This window comes from Sylvia atricapilla, chromosome 3, assembly GCF_009819655.1.
Source record: "Sylvia atricapilla isolate bSylAtr1 chromosome 3, bSylAtr1.pri, whole genome shotgun sequence".
Taxonomy (NCBI): Eukaryota; Metazoa; Chordata; class Aves; order Passeriformes; family Sylviidae; genus Sylvia; species Sylvia atricapilla.
In genome coordinates this window covers 22,973,660-22,995,961 of record NC_089142.1, presented here as the reverse complement: position 1 = coordinate 22,995,961, position 22,302 = coordinate 22,973,660, and the positions used below count along the sequence as shown (strand labels likewise).

Sequence of the window (22,302 nt, the reverse complement as noted above, 5' to 3'; positions counted from 1 at the left end):
CAGCATCTGACTTGAGCTTTTCACCCCTGTGACTGACATGAGGTCCGAAGCACAAACCCACTGCATACATAATCAATATTATTAACATGTTCACTGATACAGCTCAACAGAATTCACCATCTTCTCTTATGCCCAGCTAATACACCAAAACACAGGAACAAACTCTAACCTTGTAAGAATAATTTTTTGAGGTTCTTACCTTGCTCACAAATGATTTTAATCCATCTAAACCATAAAACATTTAAAAAGCCATTTTATTTCTACTCTTGTTATTTCTTCAAACTTGATTACTTAAGCTGAAAAACACATTAGTCTATCTTTCAAATTCAAGTTTTTCAACTGAAAATCTGGAAGACATTTCAGTTCTTTGAGGTCTTACCCTCAAAGAATTCAGACCTCTTTTAAGCCTCCCACATCACACTCATTGGTGTGCATTCTGTGTTCTATATATGATCACTATTAAGAGCAGAGAAGATTGAAACATGGAGGACAAAAAGTTATTAATAGGGAATGGTATGAGTAGAGAGGAGGAAGTGAGGCAAGAAATACAGTAATAAGGCAGAGGATTTATGCAGTGGTATTCCTCATGCTCCATTTTTCTTGACTTCTTAGTACAACATACCATCTTTAGTAAGGAAAAACTAAAACAATTCAGCTTTAAACATAAAAGATAGACAAAATAGGTACAGTTTTCGTTTCAGTATACTGAACTCTCCAAAGTAAGATATGAAGGCAATATATTATTTTTAGTTTCTGTAATATAGTAAGCTCTGTTAGTTACCAGGTAGCAGCACATCTTCTGAATTAGTTGAGATACATGTAGAAAATGGGCAGTCTCCTGGTGAGCTCCTTGGAAGTGTTTGGGTCATTTGTGAACCTAGGAATACAAAAAAGCTATTCGTTATTTGTAAGCATTTTTCTAGGTAACTCAGCAGCACGTTTTTCTGAAACTGTAGAATAATGTCAAACTATTTAGAAATTATTACTGATATTTCTAAGGCCTGTTGAGGCATTTCACCACAGAATCTGTGAAATCTTGCAACTGGTAAGATATTGTCTTGATATAGCAGACATGCTTTTAATGTTTGAAGGTTTACCTTAAAATTTGGAGAGAAAATAAATACAAGTCTCACTAAAATAAACTCAGATTTAATTTTAAATCCATGTATTACTGTTTCTTTACTTTCACAACTATTTTTGAAATGAGAATTTGACAGTCTAGCTGACACGCATGTCTTAAAACTTCAAATGCAACAAATTCTGCCCTACCAAAAGATGTTACGCATTCAACATTTTTTATAGCAACTGGCAAAATCTAATGACTTAGACCTTAATATTTTTTCAGTAAGGTAATTCACATACTAAAAAAAAATCTGAAAACTACAATCTAGAGTTCATTCATTAGAATGTGCATTTTAAAATTAAATAGATTTATATAATTATTCAAATTAATTTCTTTTTAAAGTCCTGTTCTTCAGTACCCAGACAGATATTACATCAGTTTTGGGCTTCTTTTTAAACTGTTGATGTGGGAGTAACAATATTACAATCATTGTCATGCACAGCATCCACCCCAAAATTTAACAGGAAGTAAGATTTAGAATCTCACTGTAAAGTTTAATCAAGAGGTGATAATATCAATTTACATGGCTAGAAAGTCTACCTTAAATTTTAGTCCTCTTCAGCAGTCTAGTGATCAAAACATTATTTTGCAACCACTGTGTTCCAGACATGCTATCAAGATATGAAAAAAATAGGCAAGAGCACAACAAGTGCATGAGAAAGTCAGCAATAAAACCAGCAGCCATTTGTGCATGTTTATAAGTAAAATTCAACTTCTTACTAGTAGGAGAAAGATTCTCTTTTTTTTCCTTCATTCTTCTCTCCATTATGTTGCATTGATCTTTTATCTTATTAGTAGGGCTGTATATAAGTGAACCATTGTCTTCAAATAATAAAACTGGTACATCTGTTCCAACACAAAGAAATTGTATTTATATATTAATATTTAAATGCTGTAACAGCTTGAAATTAAGTTTCTTGGGAAAAAAAAACAAAAAACAAACTTAGCAAAAAGCAATAGTTTTCTTAGGTCTAAGATAATTACAGATATCTTAACACAATAGAACTGCAAAGAACTCTGTAAAAATTACATCACCTTCATTTCTAATGGCAATATGCAAAAAACTCAAAAACCACCTGACCAACAAACACCAAAAGCCCATCAAGTGCTTTAAAAAAACTTCAAATATTTGAATCTTAGTAAAAAAATAGTTCTTACCAGCATTAACTTCTGTCTTTTGTAGAGCTAATTCTTTAGCCATTTGGTTCAATCTTCTCTGAAGCTTTCTATTATTTTCTGGAGTTTTTTCAACATAGTCTTTTGGCTGCATACATTTGTGCTACAACACAGACAAAACTTTACTTATACATATAAAGCTGCCAAAATGATGACATTTCCTATTTTGCTTACTACTTTGTCACAGTATTTATCATAGGTATTTAGGCTGCTTATCACCTCCATGAGAGTCACAGGTAATTGTAGAAACTAACTTTTTGCAAAGTAAACTTTAATATTAAATAAACTAACAATCTTTTTTTTTGCTTGCAGCGAAGTTAAAGATTTAAAGGTAGTATTTTTAAATACTAGTATTTGTTGCAACTCTGTACAACGTAAGCCACATAGTAGTTGTGGGGTTTTTTTATTAGCCATCATTATATAATTTGAATTTAAATTCTAATGTTTTTAATCACACATACAAAAACCTGATTTGTAGTATACTTTCTTCAGGTAAGATGTCACATGATCAGAGGAATATACTATCTTTAAACTTTTACTCAGATTTACAGGTAGTTTACAGAATGTTCTGAATATAGCTCAAATGCTTTAGGTCAAAAAGTGAAGTTCAAACTTTAAAGTTTTTTATTCTAGGGGTGTTTTAAAAGAAATTCACATACTTTTTTGGTTGGTAGTAGAAATCCTTCATTAGTGTGTACTGCAGGAAATAGGGATTCATCAACACGGACTCCAGTTTCTCGACATCTGTAGAGTAAATTAGAGAAGGTTTGGTGGGTTTCTATACTCTTGGTTTTGTTTGAAGAATGAGAACTTTTATTGCAAGAAGAGCCGTCTGAGCCTTGCAATAATGAAACACCAACCCTTCCTAAGCATGTAACTTTAAGGTAGGTATGTAATGTTACACCTCCCCAAGTCTATCTATTACACGACAAATACGTGATTCAAATTTTTGTGCCACTAATACCCTCCAAACTGCAGTTCTGGAAGGGCAAGATGCCCACTTCGGTTATTTTCCACACTGTTCCAAGCTGCTGGACTGTGCTCACAGCAGCCGCTCGCGTGGCTCTGGTGACACCTAGCGATGGAACCACGACACAGTGCGAGCCTGCACAGTCACGGCCTCATCCTGCCGGGGCTGGAATGGGTGAGAAAGACAAACCACTGCAGGTATTTGTCAAACCTACTGAATTAGAGCATAAAAGAGACATATTCACCAGCTGGACTTCAGTGACTGTTATTAAAGTCTGGATAATAATCAGCACAGATGTAGATTACATTAAAAATTACATTAATTCACAGATGTCACTGACTCAGAGAACCTAAACAGAAGTAAATTTTAGTATTAAATCTATGAATCTGTTACTCTGCAGACAAATCTAAATGTAAATGATTTATACAAATTATCGGGGGATGAGTTATCCTGCTAAGAAAACATAGGTAGAGTTCACAATTACACATTTGATGAGGAAGTATTCAGTGTTCCTAATTTGGGCAGATTGCAGTGCAGCTATTCCATTTTATATGGGGTTCTTTTTGTTCCTGGGTTTTGATTTTTTTTTTTTTTTGGTGGCTCACTGAAGTATTTGTGGTGAAGAAGTAAAAAATTTTTCCTCAGTGAACCCAAAGCTGTCACTCATTTTGCATTACACTTTAAATTTTTTTACATTATAGCAAGTCGATGACTTTTATTTGCTATTTTTAAAGTTAGACATATCTATCATTCTTAGAAAGAAAAATATAAAATAATAATAAAAAATATATATCAAAAAAGCAATCATTTTAAAATTTAAAATAATTTTATTCTGCAGTTATAAATTTTTCTGATTTTCAATTTTCATCTTAAGGAGTTGTCTTCTCAAATTACTTCCTAAACTGTAGAACTGCACACAGTTTAGGGTCAAATAGATGCTTATGCCTAGAGCACAAGCTTCTAATAAAAGTTTGAGGAGAATCATCCAGGAAGAATTCAACAAGGCAATGCTCACTAATGCACAAACCCTTCAAATGTTTCGGGGGTTTATGGAGAAATCTAAGTATTACAGCACTTTTCAGTTCATAGGGCATACTCCTCTGAGAGGCTCAAGCACTGCTCGGTGAAAGGTAACACTGGGATATAAGTCTAACAGGTTGGAAGTAGGGGTTCACTAGCTGGTAAATGTAGGAGTGTTTTCCACAAAGCAGAAGAATCAGGAAATGCTGGAGTAATTGTATATTACTTGCTTCCTTGTCCGGTATTTTCAGAGCTCAAACATCAAAAAGTAGCATCCAGATTAAATATCATATACCACTGCATCCCGCAGTATCCTCCAATATCAAAATTCCCAAGAGCATGTAAAAACATAAAAGCAAAGACAAACATTTTCAGTTTACTGTGTTGCACAGATTTCTGGCTATCAGATGGCTGGAAGCAATACTATATTTGGGTTTTGAGAAATTGAAGTGTTTAATTGCTTCAGCAATTTTTAAAACCCATATATATATTTGCTCACTATGGTTCTGCAACAAGGAGTCCTACAGCCTAATGCTGTTAATAAAACCCATCATTTACTGTTTTCTCTGAATCTGCCTCCAGGTGTATTGATGTAAGACTTTCCAATTTTTCTACTGGAAAGGAAAATATACATTCATTTCCCATTCAGCCTCTCTACACAAATCTTTGTGTTCACAGTACTCTCCCTCCTCCACTCCTTTTCCAGACTGAAGCATTCTTGTTTCTTCAGTCACATGTTGTAACAAAACTATTTTATAACTTCAGTCAAGCTCACTGCCATCCTCTGGCAATATTCCAAATATACCCATGATAAAATGCTGTCATTCCACTATATGGAATTTTATGCTCTATTTAATTTGATTTTTGATTACTGCTGAGGTAACAATGCTATGAAAATGGCTACTGTAAGTACCAAAATGCAATTATCATCTTTCTGATATGCTTAAGAGGACTGTTTTTAAACAGTCTTCTTAACACCAGCAAATTTTTATTCTCTTTATTAGCTTCTTAATAGAACTTCTTCCATTTTAAGTAGAACTCCTTTTTAAATTCAGGCCCTGTCATAGAATTTCTTGGGTTTGATGTTCCAGTATAAACATTTATACTGTAGAGATACTTACAACAAGGTTCTCTGACATAGTTTGAACAGCAATCCACAAACCAATTAAGACCAAGCAATAACTAACATACTTGGTTTTGCATTACACTCCTACAGGACTCATGAACCCCCAGTCTACACCAGAAAGCTGACATGTACTATTACCTTGCTGAGATAAAATTTCACAGCTTTTCTAACCATTCAGAGAATGTTCCACTTGCTACTGAATGAAGCAGCTGGTTAACCAAGCCATCTTTTTTAGCAATGCTAAATTTCAACTTTTAGAAACTCTGCATGGCTTGCTTACACAGTTATCATGTTCAAACTAAGTTTCTATTCACACAGGACCACAATTTTACGGGTACACATTATTCAGTCCTTCCCATTTACATTGTTCCAGGGTTCAGTAGACTGTGTTCTGCCTACTGGTGTCTGACACATGAATGTACTAGACATGTAATGTAGCCAGGTATTCTGGTTCCCTCATGTTATTACAAAAACAAAAAAATGGTATGTATACTACCACAGACTCATTTTACTTTTATACTGCCTGTGCCTCATTTGAATAATCCCATGACCAGTAAGAATATTTATTAGTATCTAGAATATTTATTACTATCTCTTATACAGGCTTTAGTGCTCCTGACCTATACCAGGAAGATGCTAGATGTCTCTTTCCTACCAAACAGCTTAAGTTTTCCCTCTAGATGTTTTCTCTTGTCTTTTCCTTTGTTGCTGTTATCCAGCAAAAGTTAAAGTTTCTTGAGGCTTTTACACTTGGATTTCAAAGCTCCATGCTGTGCCCCACAGTATTGCATGTCCAGTTGTTTCTATGCCCCAGCTTTCTACAGTGTTCATCCACTCAATGCCTTCCAGCAGTGCAGAGGAGACTCTTGTGGTGGAACTGCTATCACAAAAGGAGTATTTCTGTATGACATGTCCTAGACTTTCCCCTGTAAGGCACTCTCATCCTTCCATTGCTGATGGTACTCACCTAGACTTTTATGAGATCCTTTTTACTACAGCACATCCAAATCCTCAATAGTTTGTAGTTCATGTGACTAAGATTTTAAATTCTGTATTTATACACTTAGCCACTTGAAGAGCATATTTAATTTTACAACAGTATTGAAATCATCACCATCATCACACATTCAAATAGCATCAGGTTCCCAAAAGATATATTCACATAAATAAAATTTTGCATTGCCCTCATTTTTGGGAACTTAAAGTATTTCTTCCTTAGTGTTAAAGCTGGCTGGGTTGTGTAGCTGTAACTTCTATATCTGACATACTTAAAAAAAAAAAAAAAAAAAAAAAAGAAGAAAAAGAAAAATCCTGCTTCTGCAGATCTGCATGAGTTCATGAGCTTCTTTTTTGGCAAATGGACTTGCATCACAAGTTTCCAGGCTGTACTGGCCTATATTTAGGCACCTATAGCCTCCGATTTGCCCTCCCTCCTTGTGCCCCACTTTTTTTAAAAAAACAAGCCCAAAGTGTTTGCACTTAGACCACTACCTCTCCATGCATATGACAATTGGTGTCTGCAAGGTCCTCTTTACTTGATTTATATTCTAATTTCCATCACACATTGATTTTTACATTTTTAAATAAGAGTGTTTAACACATGCATATTCATAAACTGTGTTTTTACTCTTCATCTGAAATCTCAGTTAGGTCTCACAAGCACTTTGTAAATTCAGAGAAGCAGCTATGGACTAGCAAATTCTAAAGGACTGGTTGTAGAGATGAAATTTTTCTTTAATTTTTTTTTGAAAATAAATTACACTTTTTCCATATGGTAGAAGAGAATCTTCATGCAGTTTTGTTCTGAACTTGCCAAATATCTTAAAAACCAGGATTCATATGGATCTTTTCCCTTCTTGCTAGGATATATTCTGTTTACAAGATTTAAGTACAGAAACAGTACAATGCCTGTGATGAAATGTGATTTTACATATGAAAATGGAAGAATTGTGTTCAATGTAAGTATGGCCTTCATTGTCTATACATGCCATCTCACAGCACAGGAGTAGAACACTGTTAACAAATATACTATAAGACTATTTCACCACATTCATTTTTTAAGAGTTAGCATTTTACCCTTTTGTGCAAGTCACACGCTTTATAATAGGAATAATGTCATGGAAAAGTTATTTACTCACAGATTTATCACTATTTCAAGTACATTAATAAAATGGTTTCTGTATTTAAATTTTTCAATTAAAAATACTAGAATATATTATCACTGAAACAGGCCACATTCATTGTGGGGGTGGGCGAAGCCCCAGCTGCTTTGCCTTGGAGAGAGCCAAGCTGAGGAGTTAAGAAAGAATTTCGCAACTTCACCCAGAGCCCCTAAGACAAAAGACAAACCTTCTAGTCACGACGACCTGTCTGGAGACCCACAAGCCCCCTCGGGATCTTATGTAGATCTGTTACAATTTATTGGTTTTGTACTCTTTTCCTCCCACCCTGGTGTCCCATAAAAACTCCTGGGTTTCCTCTGGTCGGCAGAGGAAACTCATCCCTGGACCCCTTTCGCTGGTACCATTACAATAAAGTTACCACCTGCGGAAATTCCACACGAGGCCTCTCTCTTTCTCATTATGGCCAGCTAAAAGAGGGGCAAACTCACAAGGGCAGGAGCTGAAATCACTGAGCTGAAAAATCACTGCTCTGCCCTCTTGCTGAGAAGCCCCTCTGCCAGCTGAGGAGCGTCCTGACCCCCCAAGAAGCTGTTTTTAGCAAGACATCTTTTGGGGGTGGTTGTGGCTCTCTGGGTCCCAAGCGGCGGACCCCTCTACCAGCCGGAATAATTCATTATAACCATGAGTACTCACTTTTCCACCCAGAGTACAGAAACTATTTTTACGCCCATCTCCTGTGCTTTTTTCCATGTAGTCATACGTCCATCTTTGAAGACTACATGGGTCACATGCTTGTTCAAAGTTTTTGAAACCTGCAGAAATACAGAGAGAGTTCATATTTAAGTCTGTTAACTGGAAAAAGCTAATGAAAACAGGTAGTGTAGTCCATTTTTTTGTGTATAAACCATTAGTGTAAAAATTTAATCTAAACATTATGTCAAGGGCTCTTTTGATCTTTCCCAACATCACAAGAAGCCTCAAACAATCAAAACTCCTGACTCATTAGTCAAGCTAATGCAGGCAAAAGGGATGGAACAGCTCTTTGTTTTCAGTCTTCTCTAGGTTACTATTTTCAGACCTTACTCTAGCTGTATGGCTAATTTTGCAACATTTTTACTTATCCAGTGAAACGTAATTTCTTATGTAACAGCCAGGACAGAAAGCAGATGACACTTTGCAAAGAAATAACAAAACATCTTTTAAGCAAAAGAACTCACGCTTAGAGAGTACGGTTAACCTCACTTTTTAAACTAATTTTCATCAATAAAAGCACTTTTAGTTTTGAGGGGAAGGCTTAAGCTACTACAAACAAAAAATTATATGGAAATACTTTAAAAATGAGAAATACAGAAAATTAAACTCACTACAGATGATCAAATTTTCAGCTATAAGCATCCATTGGCAAGCTAAGTTTTCAGTTCTAGATACTCCATTTTTCACAAACAGGTGAGACTCTCCTGTGTGGAGACTAAGCACCCTACACAGAACTGCTTGATCAGTTGTGATTGTTGACATGCTGACATAAATTGAACTCATTTTTTACTGCAGCATCTCACCAGCCAAATGGAAATAGCTCTGTAGCTTTCTGCTGCACCCTCAGCTGCATCATTATACTATGCTTACAGCATGCAAGGTCTGTATTTAGCTTTAAGAACACTATTTAGCCTCTTCAAACATTGCTGATGGCAAGCTAATTATGACTTCTTAGAAGACAAAACTCCATGACATTTAAGTATCTAGGTATAAAATGATCCATTAATCTCTTACTGAATAAACTGTTACTCCAGATGCAATTGCTTACTCACTTTTGCCAGTATTTGGCTCACAGCCCATGTCCTAAGGATGCTTGATGTAGCTTTGCCTCCAAATTACAGAGGAGTACCACTTTATACCTCCTTCTAAACTTTCCCACCTCCTCCCCTTACCCTGTGCATCTTCTACTGCTCAGCTGAACTTTGAGATGTTTGAACCAATAATCTAATTTCCTGACACAATGAACCAAGTCAGCTTAGCACCATGTGTTCAGCCAGTAACAGGAAAGTGTCTGGAATAGGGAAGGGGCATGACCATCCCTATTCAGTCATAGGGATATGCTAAACAGGCTCATCTGTATCATCTGCCTGCACCATATTTGGTTATTTTGATCATTTTGAAGCATTTTGAAGCCTTGTGCTTTTGCCATATTTTCTGTGAGAAAAAAAATCATATACCATCAGAATAGAATTACCCAGGTCTGATAGTACAGCATAGAAATAGTTCTTGTTCTTTTCACTCTTTCTTCATTTAATATTTTTCTTTTTTACTCTTTAGAATTATTTATTGAGAGTTGTGTTTGTTTTAATAAAAAACGCAGTTATCTAAACTTTTCGGTCACATTCGCTCAGCTTGCTTCCCACAGAAAGAGAGTATTTGGGAAGAGAGATCAGCAATATTTACTAAATTATGGTAAGAGAAATCTACACATGCCCATTTTAAAGAGCACTGGGAGCCCACACAAGTATTTTTAGGAACTTGATGTGGGTTGTAAATATCTCTATTAACCAGCAATAACGTCCAAGAAGGGAAGATGTCAGTTTGACTTTGGTCTCTGGTTGAAATGTTACAGCTGGCAATTTAACATCTTTTGCACCTACAACTCAACCACATCTGTTTCAGAAAACAACCTTGAGACATATACTGAAACCCTTAAGATGTATTTCTACTAGCACTTTCAGGAATTGATACAAATTTGTGGGAGAACGAATGGAAGAATAAAATGTCACAGTACCTGGGTTAGAAAACATTGTACTAAGAACAGAGCAGCTGCTTACATGTTGACGAAAACAAGACAATATAAGGTACATACTTGTAAACCACAGGTTTTCAACATTTAGATTTGTTTTGCCCACAGTCTGTGGCAAGCCCAATACTTCTCAAGAAGAGCATGCTATTACATTAATATGCAAAGAGGTCTGTAGATGTAGAAAGGCTTTAAATGCATTTCCCATCTGTCAGTGGCAAGAATTTTACAGCACACTAGTCTATTCTCAGGCCTCTGATTTTCTCACTTCCTGCCCTTTAAAAACTCATACTAAAAGGAAATGTATGTGACAAGCGGAACAAGCAAGCTAATTTATAATTAAGATCTTTCGTATTCCATTTATTTCAAAATAGCCTCCTTACTTTTGCTCCCATATCATGAAGCTGGTGTTCGAAGGTTTTTGAGTAATTTTCTGTTCTGTTAGATGACCAAACTTCTACAAAGGCAGAAACACCTGGATTAGAAGAGAGAAAACAACTAATGAAGCACATACCATGGTAAAACTGGTTAAACTGCCTTTCCAGTAAGTTTCTTTTATACATATTGCATTCAACTGCAAATACAGCTTTTAGTAATTTGAGTGTCATATTTTAGCAGCAGAATTTTTTTTAATGTAGTTAACTTCTCATTTCATCTACTTAAAACACACTACTAGCTTAACAAGCAATACATTATCTTTACAAGACTACTCGCCCTTACCATTAATCACTTACCATAATCACTTTTAATCTTCAGATTAATTAAAATTTTGAAAACCAGTTGATATAACGCAACTTACAGAACAAAGTGACATCACCACAATAGAATTATTCCTCGCCCAAACTCACAGAAAATTTTGCAGAAATATTACTTAACAGTTTCCAATTTACTTCAATTTTCACTTTATTTATAAATACCCCAAATTAAGTGCATATAACAGGGGCTAAAAAAATTTCATATCAATTGTCTTATGCAACTTTAGATATTCACATTTAATTAGCTTGCTTCATTAAGCAGACTAATAAACTCTTCAAGGAATCAAGTCAGCTTTCATTGAGAATATCTCCAAACAACCAACCAAAGACAAAGTACTGTCAAGGAGGGATAAACAATTGAAACTCAAAACAATCCCTTCATTAATTTTACATAGGTCAGGCACCAAAGTGACCTAGAATTTCACTGGCCATGCCACTTTCCCATTTGAATGACAATTCCCAAAAATTCCAAAAACTGGAGAAATGGGAGTTCACCAAAAACAACTTCATGCAAAGGCCAAACAACTCTAAGGACTCATGAATAAAACTGAGAGTGAAAAACAATGCACTTGCATTTGAAAAGATAGTATCTTCCTCTCACATCAAACGTCTTAGAACTTTCGTAGCTAAATTCTCCAAGAAAAACAAATCGGAACATTTCAGTAAAGGCCTAACTAGGAACTTGAAGAGATGCTACTTCAAAACTCCATGCACCGGCAGTAGGTTCAAAGGTGTATTTTACAATAATTAGTCGATATTGGTTAACCAAATATATTCCAGCAAAAGGCAAGGCATTTTGCAGTTTTTGTACACTTAATGGAAAGGAAAATGAGGAGGTGCTTGGCGGTTTTTTGAACTAGAAGAGCTCTGAGTGGACATCGACTCTTGTAAACGCCAGCCTTAAAAGTTCCCAGAGAAGGCGGCGATGGTAGAGGAAAATGGCCGTGAAAGGACAACTTGGTGAGGCAGAAAATCTGTGATGCGTAAGAAAGCCAAGACTGGTCGGGGTCGGCAGAACAGAGGGGTGGCCGGGCAGTGCCGCACCGGGAGGCACCTACAGCGGCACAGGAAGGGAGGGAGGCGGCCGGCGCTGCCCGCCCCGGCGGCCACGCAGCGGGGCCGGGCCGGGCACAGCGCGCTTCCCCGGGGCCGAGCAGGCCCCGCCGCCGGCATCGGGCGGGTTCGCGGCGAGTCAGAGCAGCCCGCGGGGAGTCCTGGCCACGCCGCAGCCGCGGGCCGGGCCCCCACAGCGGCCCGTCACTCGCCCTGCCGGGAAGAGCCGGGGCAAGGGCCATAAGGAGACAGGGGCAGCGCGGAATCCGCGCCATCCCGGCGGCTCCTCTCGGCCGCGCCGGGAGAAGCCACCGCACGGAGAGCGAGCCGGTACCTTTCAGGACGGGCTCCATTGGCGGCACAGCCCGGGAACTCGCGGCCCGCCACGGTTCAAACCCGCCTCCACGCACGGCCCCGCCGCGCCTGCGCACGAGGGGCGGCGGCGCCCCGCGGCCCTGGTCGGAAATGGGCTGTGCTCTGCCCCGCTCCGGACTGGGCCGGCGACGGGGAAGGCTTGGCACAGCCGAATGCTGCTGGAGACCGTGTCACAGAATTAGATTGGAAAATACTTCTGAGATCATCGAGTCCAGCCTGTGACCCAACACCAGATTGTTGAACTAGACCGTGGCACTATGTGCCACATCTAGTCTTCTGTAAACATTTCCAGGACAGTGACTCCACCACCTCCCTCGGCAGCCCATTACAATATCCAATCACCCTTCCCCTTAAAAAATTCTTCCTAATATCCAGCCTAAAGTGCCCCCAGCACAGCTTCAGACTATGTTCTCTCATCCTCTCACTAGTTCCTGGGACAAGAGACGAACCCTCAGGTGGCTACAACCTGCTTTCAGGTAGCTGTAGAGAGAAATAAAGTCCCTCCTGGGCCTCCTCCAGGCTAAACACCCCCAGCTCCCTCAGCTGCTTCTCACAGGACTTGTGCTCCAGACCCTTTAGCGGCTCTGCTGTTCCTCTATGGACTCACTCCAGCTCATCAATGGCCTTTCTTGATTTGAGGGACCCAGAATTGGGCGCAGCACTCCAGGTGTGGCCTCAGCAGTGCTCAGTTCAGGGGGACAATCACTGGTCCTGGTCCTGCTGGCCACACTATTGCTGATACAGGCCAGGATGCCGTGAAGTTTTGACAAAGCCAAACACTTGAGTGAATTTTCTGTGTCACCATTTGCCATAAGGAGTCCTAAAGGGGCATTTCTGAAGAAGTTTAGTTTGTAGGAAAGTCCAGCATCAGAGAACTGCTGGTCTCTCAGCTCTCTGGTGGCCCAAACTGCAGTGTCTGAAGTGAGAAAACAAATAATAGAAAAAATGCAGCAAAATAGGGATTAGCAGAGAGCACTGTTTACCCAAGCGTGTAAAACTGCTTGAGAGCAATTGTGCTATTAACTGTAGTTAGGGAACTCTAACAGGAGCTGGCTTTGGTGTTCAAAGGCTATAGTGTAGTAAATGTGATACCAGAGAGAAGTTAGAGAAAAAATAATGGTTTCCCCAGGGAAAAATAATGAAATATTTAATAAAATAAGGGAATTGGTGAGTGTAAGAAGATTTGTTGTGAGAAAGAAGGAGCACATCAAGGAAAATGATGCTGCACAACTTTATTATGCAACTCACAGAGCTCAGGAGTTACTATATAGTTGTACAGATCGGTGCTGTTCTGAAATCTTCAATATGTATGTAATGCCAATTTCATCATCTGAAGAATAATAAAACTGACATGGAGAAACAACAGAGATGCAACGCAACACTAAGCAATTTTCACATGAGAAATAGCTATTTAGACGAGGACTTATCAGCTTGGAAAAGAAATGGTGGAAGAGTGATGTACTAGAGGTCCTTAAAATCATGTATATGTGCAGAAGGTAAGCATGGAGTGATAGGTTCCCAACAATAGCTGGAGAGCACCAAAAGAGACTACCAGATGGGGTCTTCTTAGAAGACTATTTCCACATTGTGCCTCATAAGGCTGTGGAAGTATTCAGAGTGCTGGCAAACCACATGGTTTCAGAAGCAAATCCAGCAAATTCATGAAAACCAATTTAGGACTATCAAAAATGTACAAAACCTTAATAAAGGCCTGAACTGTATATTGCTGGACTCTGAGAAGGTGCTGGGAACACTTCAGGTTTTTTGTGGTGGTTTTTTTGTTGTTGTTGTTGTTTGTTTGGGTTTTTGTTTGTTTGTTTGTTTTGTTTTGTTCTCCCCAGTTATTTTGTACTGGAGAGACAGTGCTGACCTAAAAAGGTTTTGGTGTGGTCCATTATGCCCATTTTTACTTTCATGGAGAGACTCATTTATACAGTTTGTTTCATTTTCAGGGCATTGATATGGCACTAGATCTGTGGCAAGTGTTGAGCATAAGTTCTTGGGTGTTTCCTCTGCTGAATGTATTACAGACTTCCTTTCACTTATGCATTCACTATGTGCGTAAAGTAACCAGTCAATTTACATATGTATGTTTGTTTTTATTTACTTATCCTTTGTACTTCTGTCAGTATGCTACACAGTTCTTTGCTAGGCAATAATAAAATGTTTTTACCAAGGTTCTCAGCTGTGCCTCAAGGAAAAGGGAGCCTTGTATAATGCAGGGTCTATGATCTGAAGGCAAGTTCAGAAATGGTGGTAGAGGAGATTTAAATGTACACTGAAAACCTTCAGTAAAAAAGCCCACAGGCTGTGTGGAGTTTGAGCCTTTAGCTGAAAGGTAGTAGCTGAAATGTTTTATAGATGCTAAAGGTAAATATTCTGAAATGTGCAATTATACCTGTATACTCTGATTCTACACTGGTAGAGACAATGAAAAGTAGTAATTGCAAGAAGATGTAATTCATTGTCAGAGCGGACTAGGACTACTCATGAGAGCACTGAGTTTGGGATGCTCACCTTTTTTATAATGGAAATGAATACCCAGAATACTGAAACTGTCACACAAATTTCCAGTTTTGTCCGGTTGGAGCTTTGACCTCAGTTTTACTTTAGGATTTAATTTAAGAACTTAATTTAAAAACTTAATAATTTGATTTAAGAACTTAATTCTCAGATGGTGACTAAACTTCAGAATTCCACTGGTAGTTAATAGTTGTCTGTTCTTGTGCCAGTGTTTTTTTGCTGTCAGTTACTCCTTGGCATTTATCATCCTCTAGTACTTACAGAGTGCAGTACTATAGTTTTTTTACAACTGCTATTTTGCCAGTTTGAATACATCAGGATATTTTAGCTTTCATGCCACAATGAACTTCTGAAAATGACAATGACGCTTATTTACATTAAGTAAACATAATGTAAATGCTCTCTAAATAGGCTTGTTATTTGGCTTGATGATATGTAATGTCATGGTGTCTATAAAGCTAGGAATATAGCATTAACTGTTATATTGACATGATTTCTCTACTATCAGGACTTACTAGGAAATACAGCTTATAGAATGCTGCACTAAAAATAAAGAGTTTTACAGGTTAATTATATTGAGAAAGGAAGGAACTGTGAAAGTTACATTTCATTTGACCTCCTAATCAAAAATAAGTAATAGTTCCAAAAAGGTAAAATCTCTATAAACACCTAAATGTTTCTCAGCCATCCAAAAAGTCTTGAAAAACTAAAAAAAAAAATCCATCAATGCAGTAGTTTTCCATATTTAGGTAAAATACAAAAAAGAGCTGTATTCTCAAGTGTTGCTTTGGTAATTTGAAAGATTCCTTCTCAGCCAGCCCTTAATTTATTAATATAAATTGGATGTAAACCTTGGAATGATATCTTGTAAGGCTGTATCACAGAGACAATTTCTCAGACATAGATTTCAGATGGTGGGCTATATATTACTCCCTGGGACTTGACATTAGGCATATGAAAGATTCCAAGAACAAATAAAGAGGTTTGCTATTATTAAGTAAAGTCTGATTTTGTATATTGATTATTGGATAGTGTTTATTTAACCCTTTTGGACTATTTTCTTTTAATCTTAAAATTCCAAGTGCGAGTTATGTCCCAGATAAACAACTACTTCCTCTAAAGTAGTAAATCCCAGTCAATCCGTTTGTGTATTTAAGATCTGAACACTTGCATAAAAACTGGAGTTATCATCTCTACAGTGCTGCTTGACCATTACAGATGCAGAGGTAGGAAGAAGTGCTTGCAGCAGGTACAAACTTGCATGCTGCTTTCATGGAGAAGGCTCCAGAAATCAGCTCTGATTGTCCACATCAACTGTCATTGTCTCCTCTGACAAGGCAGATGTCTTGTTTTCTCAGTAAGCCTAATAGACCTTGTCTATGCCTATTTCAGTTTAAATGTTCATTTTAAAAGTTGCATACAAAACTGTGAAATGTTTTGGCATGTTCTATGCCATTAATACTGGACTGACAGATAAACTTTACATGGCTTTAGTAAAGATTAGTACAGATTAGTATAAAAAAAAACCCAAAAAACAAACAAACAAACAAAAAAAAAAACACCCACAAGAAAACACCACAACAAAAAACTCAGAAAAACCAACTTTTAAATAGCCATTGTGAGCAATATTGGGGAAAAAATGTTGTATATGCTTGTGAGATCTATGTGTATTTGTCATTGTCAAAAAAAAAAATTACTGCTACTCTCAGTCCTTATTTGTGTTTCATGGAACATGGCAAAAATTATAAGAGACATTTATTTCCTGCCATAAAGAATGTGTAACATTATGGATTGCATAGTCTTACAAAATTGTTGAATGCTCTCAATGAGATGATTTTGTTCATTTTCCAATGTGAAGTTCAAGATTAAGAAAATGACATAAAGTAAGTATGAAACCTTTTTCAGGAAATGAAAAAAGCATTTAATGCTTTTTACTTTCAGCTGAGGCTGTGACCAATTTTATTTTCTTTTTCTACCCTGTAATTAAGAAATCACTGTTTTTATATCCACAGCTAATGTGCTGACACAGCACTGGCTTTATTTTGCTGTGTTAATAGAATACAGTGATAATAGGATAGAGATCCATCCTTGTTAAGTTTTAATTCACCCAGTTAGACAATGTCTTTGACGCACTGTGACCTCAGAGGCCTATCATGGAAGAAAAAGACAGCAACATGCTGAAAAATAACAGCCCATCATGTAATCGAGAATATGACTCAACAACATGCTAATAAGCAGGTGTCTGTGTCATTCATGATGGAATGGAAGACTTATGCATTTCCCATCTGAGCAGTTTTCACTGCCTGCAGTTCAGGCTGAGACTGCAGCTGTGAAGGGGTTGAAAAGCCAGTTTCTGACCTCTGTACTAAAATTCTATTGTGAAGATTTGTGATTTTCCCAAGCCATGTAGAACTGTGCCACTGAACACAGGCTTCTTGCTTTTCATGCATCTTTGTGGAGATGCAGCTCTGGACTATAAAAGACAGCATTAACAATGGTATCCCCAATGCTTCATGATCCTACTCTCACTTGGCAAAGCCACCCAAAAGATAATGTTTAAAAACACAGTCCTTTTGCGTGCGTTCAGGCAGGTGTTTCTTGAACATGTGAGAGCAATTTAAGTTTTCCATTTCCTACTGTAGGCGAATCCGCGGATGGCTGGGAAAAGGAATTCTGCTGACCTGTATGTTGTAGAACATGTGGTTTTATTGCAAGGGTCGTGGCTAAAAGAGCCTTGCCTTCAGCCACCAGCCTCGGCTGAAGGGAAGTTCCAAAGAGAGAGGGAGAAAGAACAGCAGGGTGAGAGCTAAGAGAGAAGGGAGCAAGAGAGCAAGGGGGCAGAGGGAAGAGAGCAAGAGTAGGGGGAAGAGGAAGGGTAAGAGTTAAGAGGAGAGGTAAGAGTAAGAGTTAAGAGCTGAGGTAAGAGGTAAGAGGTAAGAGAGAGAGGTCCTTGTTACAATACATTATATCTCCTTTTGTGATGACTATTCTAATTTACAGTGACCAACCAATACAAGACACAAAATCCTATAGAATTTACATACAGCCTATAAGAACCACTATATTACCATACTTTGTTATATTTTAAACTCTAAAAGCTACTCTTTAGACTTCTGTTTTGCTACATTGATCTTTGGATCCCTTAGCCAGCAGAAACGTATTGTTCAATCAAAAGAGATTCTCCTTCAGCTAGCTAGGCTATTGTTTTCAGGTTATATAGTAACTAGGACTCAGTATCCTACAACTCAAAGTAAGCTTTCATTTCTATTTCGATTACAGGTTTCATATTTTCAGAATCTTTTGCTAAGCAATCATATTTATAAGGTTTCCCTGATTCATCTTCCCCAACATCCTACTGTGAGCTCCACAGCTTACCTGAGTTTCAGGAAAAGTGATGGTAGGGTAAATTTGGAGTTAAGGCTGTGAACTGAAGCAGGACTCACATTTGCAACTCATCCAGAAGCGATGGACACAGCAAAGAGAACAATGGTGTGAACTTATATCTCCCTGAAATGAATGACCAAAACTCATTTGAAAGCATCTGAAGTGCTTTACTTGTCAGCTAGAATTTCTAACTTATATAAAGGACGACATGGTATACACAGGAAAGGAGCTTTCTGTTACTGTCTCTTTGGGAATCGGCAGCAAAACAAGGAATATTACTATAGTTATAACTGTAGTTTGCCTACATCCTATCAGCAGAGCCTGTCTCCCAAGTTAAGTAGGGTATGCCAGCCTCAAAGAAGAGTGACTGATGTGAGCAGAAGTACGTGATAGATTCTGTATGGTTTAGTGGGCCTTAATATTGTCTGGATAATAGCTAAGTGAGGGTGGCTGTGTAAAAAGAGGTTTACAGATGGCTGAGTGACCTGGAAAGGGATACTAGGGAAGGCTGTTTTCTGTTTTTCCCAGTAAAGTACAAGCATTCAAAGAAGTCAGTAGAAGTCATATTCATAACAAAACCAAAGTGTGTTTATTTCAACACAAGAGGAACTTTAACTGTAGTACTCGTAGCAGCTGGGTGTTGCAGCTGTCAGAAGTGGTCACAGAATTCAGGTGGGTTACAAAGTATTTCACAGTTATACCTAGTTCAGGAAATCCTGAAACCATAAATAGGTTGAAATTCTATCTGAGACAGGTTACTGGGTTAGATAAACTCTGACTGAGAATACATATTTTTTTATGTTTCTAAAGTTTCAAGTTTGAGAGCCTTGATGCTGTAAGAAAGAAATCCATTAAGTTTGTGACTCCAGCTGAGGGGTAATGTCAGTACTCCTGAGTATAAGACTGCCATTCAGAGGGACCTGAATGGGCTGATAGGAACCTTGTTAAATTCAACAAATAGTGAGAGTCCTGGACAGTAAGGACTTACAGCAATAATAAAGTGTGGTTTGGGTTCAGTGAAGAGCCATCAGGATTGCTGGAACATTTGTCCTTTGAGGAGAGATCGAGGTAACTGGGCCAAGCAATGGAGCAGGTTTCCCAGAGGGGTTGTGGAATATCTGTTCTTGGAAGTGTTCCAGAACACAGTGCACAAAGACCCAAGCAAATATTGTGTGAGTCCAGTGACTAGACAAATCCACAAGATCCCATCCAACTGGATTTATCCTTTAATTCTAGGAATTTTCAGCTAGATCACCTCCCTGAAGTAAGTCAGTGTGTGACTTCTGAGCAACAGTGCTGGTGCAAAGCAGGGACAGGGTCACATTATCGAAGAAGGAGCGGACGCTCATCTGGCCAGTTGTACCAGTGTAAGGTGTTATGGAACTGGTCCATGCCATTTTTCACCTTGTGCTGTAGACCAGGACAGTGTTTCTGAATGTGGAACAAAACACCTGGAACAAAACCACCTGCAACCTGATCTTGTAGAGAAGAAAAGGTCTTCTGGCCTTCCTGGGACCTGGGTTAAAGATATTATGAGAAAACTCTGTACTCTGGTATGACTCAGAGTATTATCGGTTACTGATTTTTCATGTAGGCAATGGTGAAGGTGAGCAAGGAACCTGAGGGCAATCAGGAGGTACTCCAGAGCCTTGGGGCAACAGGTTAAGGAATCAGGAGAAGAAGCAGTGTTCACTATTCTTCCAGTTGCAGGAAATGATGAAAGAAGAAACTGAAAAAAACAGCAAATCAGTACCTAGCTGTAAGCCTGGTGTCACTGGCAGATTTTTGGGTTTTTTTGATCCTGGGTTGATCTCTGTGACACTGAGCCTGCTGGCAGCAAATGGGATACACGTGTCTCAAAGGGAAAAGGATCTTTGCATAGCAGTTAGCAGATCTCACTGAATGAGCTTTAAACTAGATTTAAAATGGTAAGGGGATGAAACCAGGCTCCCTAGAGATAAACATGGGAGTGGCATGCCAAGTTTTGAAGGATCATGTGCTAGTGAGGTCCATGATGTGCTCATTACATGGAGTACATTTGAAATGTCCTTATAAAAAAATGTGCACACATGAGGAAGAAAAAGAAGAACTAGCAGCTTTGGCTCTGTCCCATATCTATGATATCACTGGCATAAGACAAAAATGATGGGATCAGTCCTATGATGGGTTGCTGTAATGAACAGTTACAGACTTTTCAGGACAGATAGGCAGGGCAGGCAATTCCAAAATATCAGAAGTCAAGTTGCACAGAAGACTAGCCTGGCTGCGCAAGGATCTTCTTCTAGATCTTAGAAAGTGGAGGAAAATGTATGGACATAGGAGACAAGGACAGGCAACATGAGAGGAGTACTGCTGGTCATCACTGTAGGGATAAAATTCTTGTTGCCAAAGATTGATTAGAGTTGGGAAGGACAACAATAAGGGCTTTAAAAAATATGTTAATAGCAAAAGGAGAATCAGAAATAATATCGGTCCTTGCTGTTAGGGTCAGTCACCCCCTAAGTAGGGATGTAGACAAAGCAGAGATGTTTAATGCTTTTTTTTTGCCTGTTTTGAACACTGATGATGGCAAATTGCATATGAATCAGCAGTGTCCTGGCAGCCAGAAGGGTGATCCGTGTCCTGGGGTGCATCAGGAACAGCATTGCCAGCCAGTCAAGGAAGGTGATTGTCTTTCTCAACACCTCACTGCTGTAGCCTCCACACTATTGTATGAGTTTTGTCTATCACAGTATAAGAAGAGCATCAAAGCATTAGAGAGTCTCCAGGCCAGGGTAACCAGAATGCTGAAAGTTCCTGAGGGCAGGACTTAGGAGACGCAGCTGAGATCACTTGGCTTGTCTGGCCTGGAACAGAGAAAGCTGAGAGGTGACCTCATGGCAATATAAACCTTTCTCAAGGCCAGCAGCAGAGAGGAAACGGCTTATCACTGGTGACAAGGATGTCACAAGGAAACAAAATGAAGCTGTGTCAAGGGAAGTTCAGACTGGAATTAGGAAAAGGGTCTTCACTGAGAGGATGGTTGGTTACTGGAATAGACTCCTGAGGGAAGTGGTCACAGCACTCAGCCTGACAGAGTTCCAGGTGCACCTGGTCAATGCTCTGAGTCATATGGTTAATTTTACATAGTCCTGTGGGGGGCAGGGAGTTGAACACAATGATCTTTATGGGTCTCTTCCAAATTGATATATTCTAGAATTCTGTGAATAGTTTACTCCTAGGAATGCTGTCTTCCAGAATATTCCAAAGCACTTAGGTTTTAGTGCAACATTTATTAAAGTTACTGATAGTGTCAACTGAAATTGTCATAATTTAATGCCTTTTTGTGTTGTACATTCTAATAAAATGATTGATCCTAAAAATTGACTTGTTTTAATTCTGCTTGTCCATTTCCCTCCTCTTTTCCAAATATGTTTAAACAGCATCTAGACTAAGAGCTGCAAAAAAGGTTTTGCATGCTTCCAGCTCTGCTTAGCCAACCTGTTATCACTGTAAATGGTGGATGAAGTGCAGCAGAACAAATTGTAACTCTTAGTACATGTGAAAGTAGATTGCTTTGCAAGCAGCAAAGGAACAAATGACAAATGTTAGATAAATGTTCGTTTATGTTCAAGTAGAGAAAACCCATTTTGATTGATTTTTTTGCTCATCATATGTTTTTGTCAAGAGGGACTAAACTAATATTTTATGCAATTCTAGTGATGTTAATAATGATTATGGGCCAGCTAATATTAAATGGAAAAAAAAATCAGGAATGGATTACAAGGAAGAAGGTAAATGGCAGATGGAGACTTGGGAGCACTAAATATTAACCCATTTTCTTTTCAGCTGTTTGAAGTTTGATTCTAATTTCTCTTTCATCAAGCCAGAGATAAAATATATTTGTATTGTCAGA

The 22,302-nt window shown here is 38.4% G+C and overlaps 1 protein-coding gene across 1 annotated transcript in view; it reads right to left on the bottom strand.

The window, feature by feature from the left end:
- MCPH1 (microcephalin 1) overlaps positions 1-12,532 on the bottom strand; it is a 123,805-nt gene extending 111,273 nt beyond the window's left edge. The window contains exons 1-7 of the mRNA XM_066314907.1: positions 12,460-12,532; positions 10,701-10,792; positions 8,232-8,350; positions 2,959-3,043; positions 2,282-2,402; positions 1,844-1,969; positions 782-877 (exon numbers count right to left, since the gene is read on the bottom strand). Of these exons, the coding sequence (XP_066171004.1) occupies positions 782-877; positions 1,844-1,969; positions 2,282-2,402; positions 2,959-3,043; positions 8,232-8,350; positions 10,701-10,792; positions 12,460-12,478 (658 nt within the window). The 5' untranslated portion in view covers positions 12,479-12,532. The remainder of the gene's footprint in view (positions 1-781; positions 878-1,843; positions 1,970-2,281; positions 2,403-2,958; positions 3,044-8,231; positions 8,351-10,700; positions 10,793-12,459) is intronic.
- Positions 12,533-22,302: the final 9,770 nt, after the last annotated feature.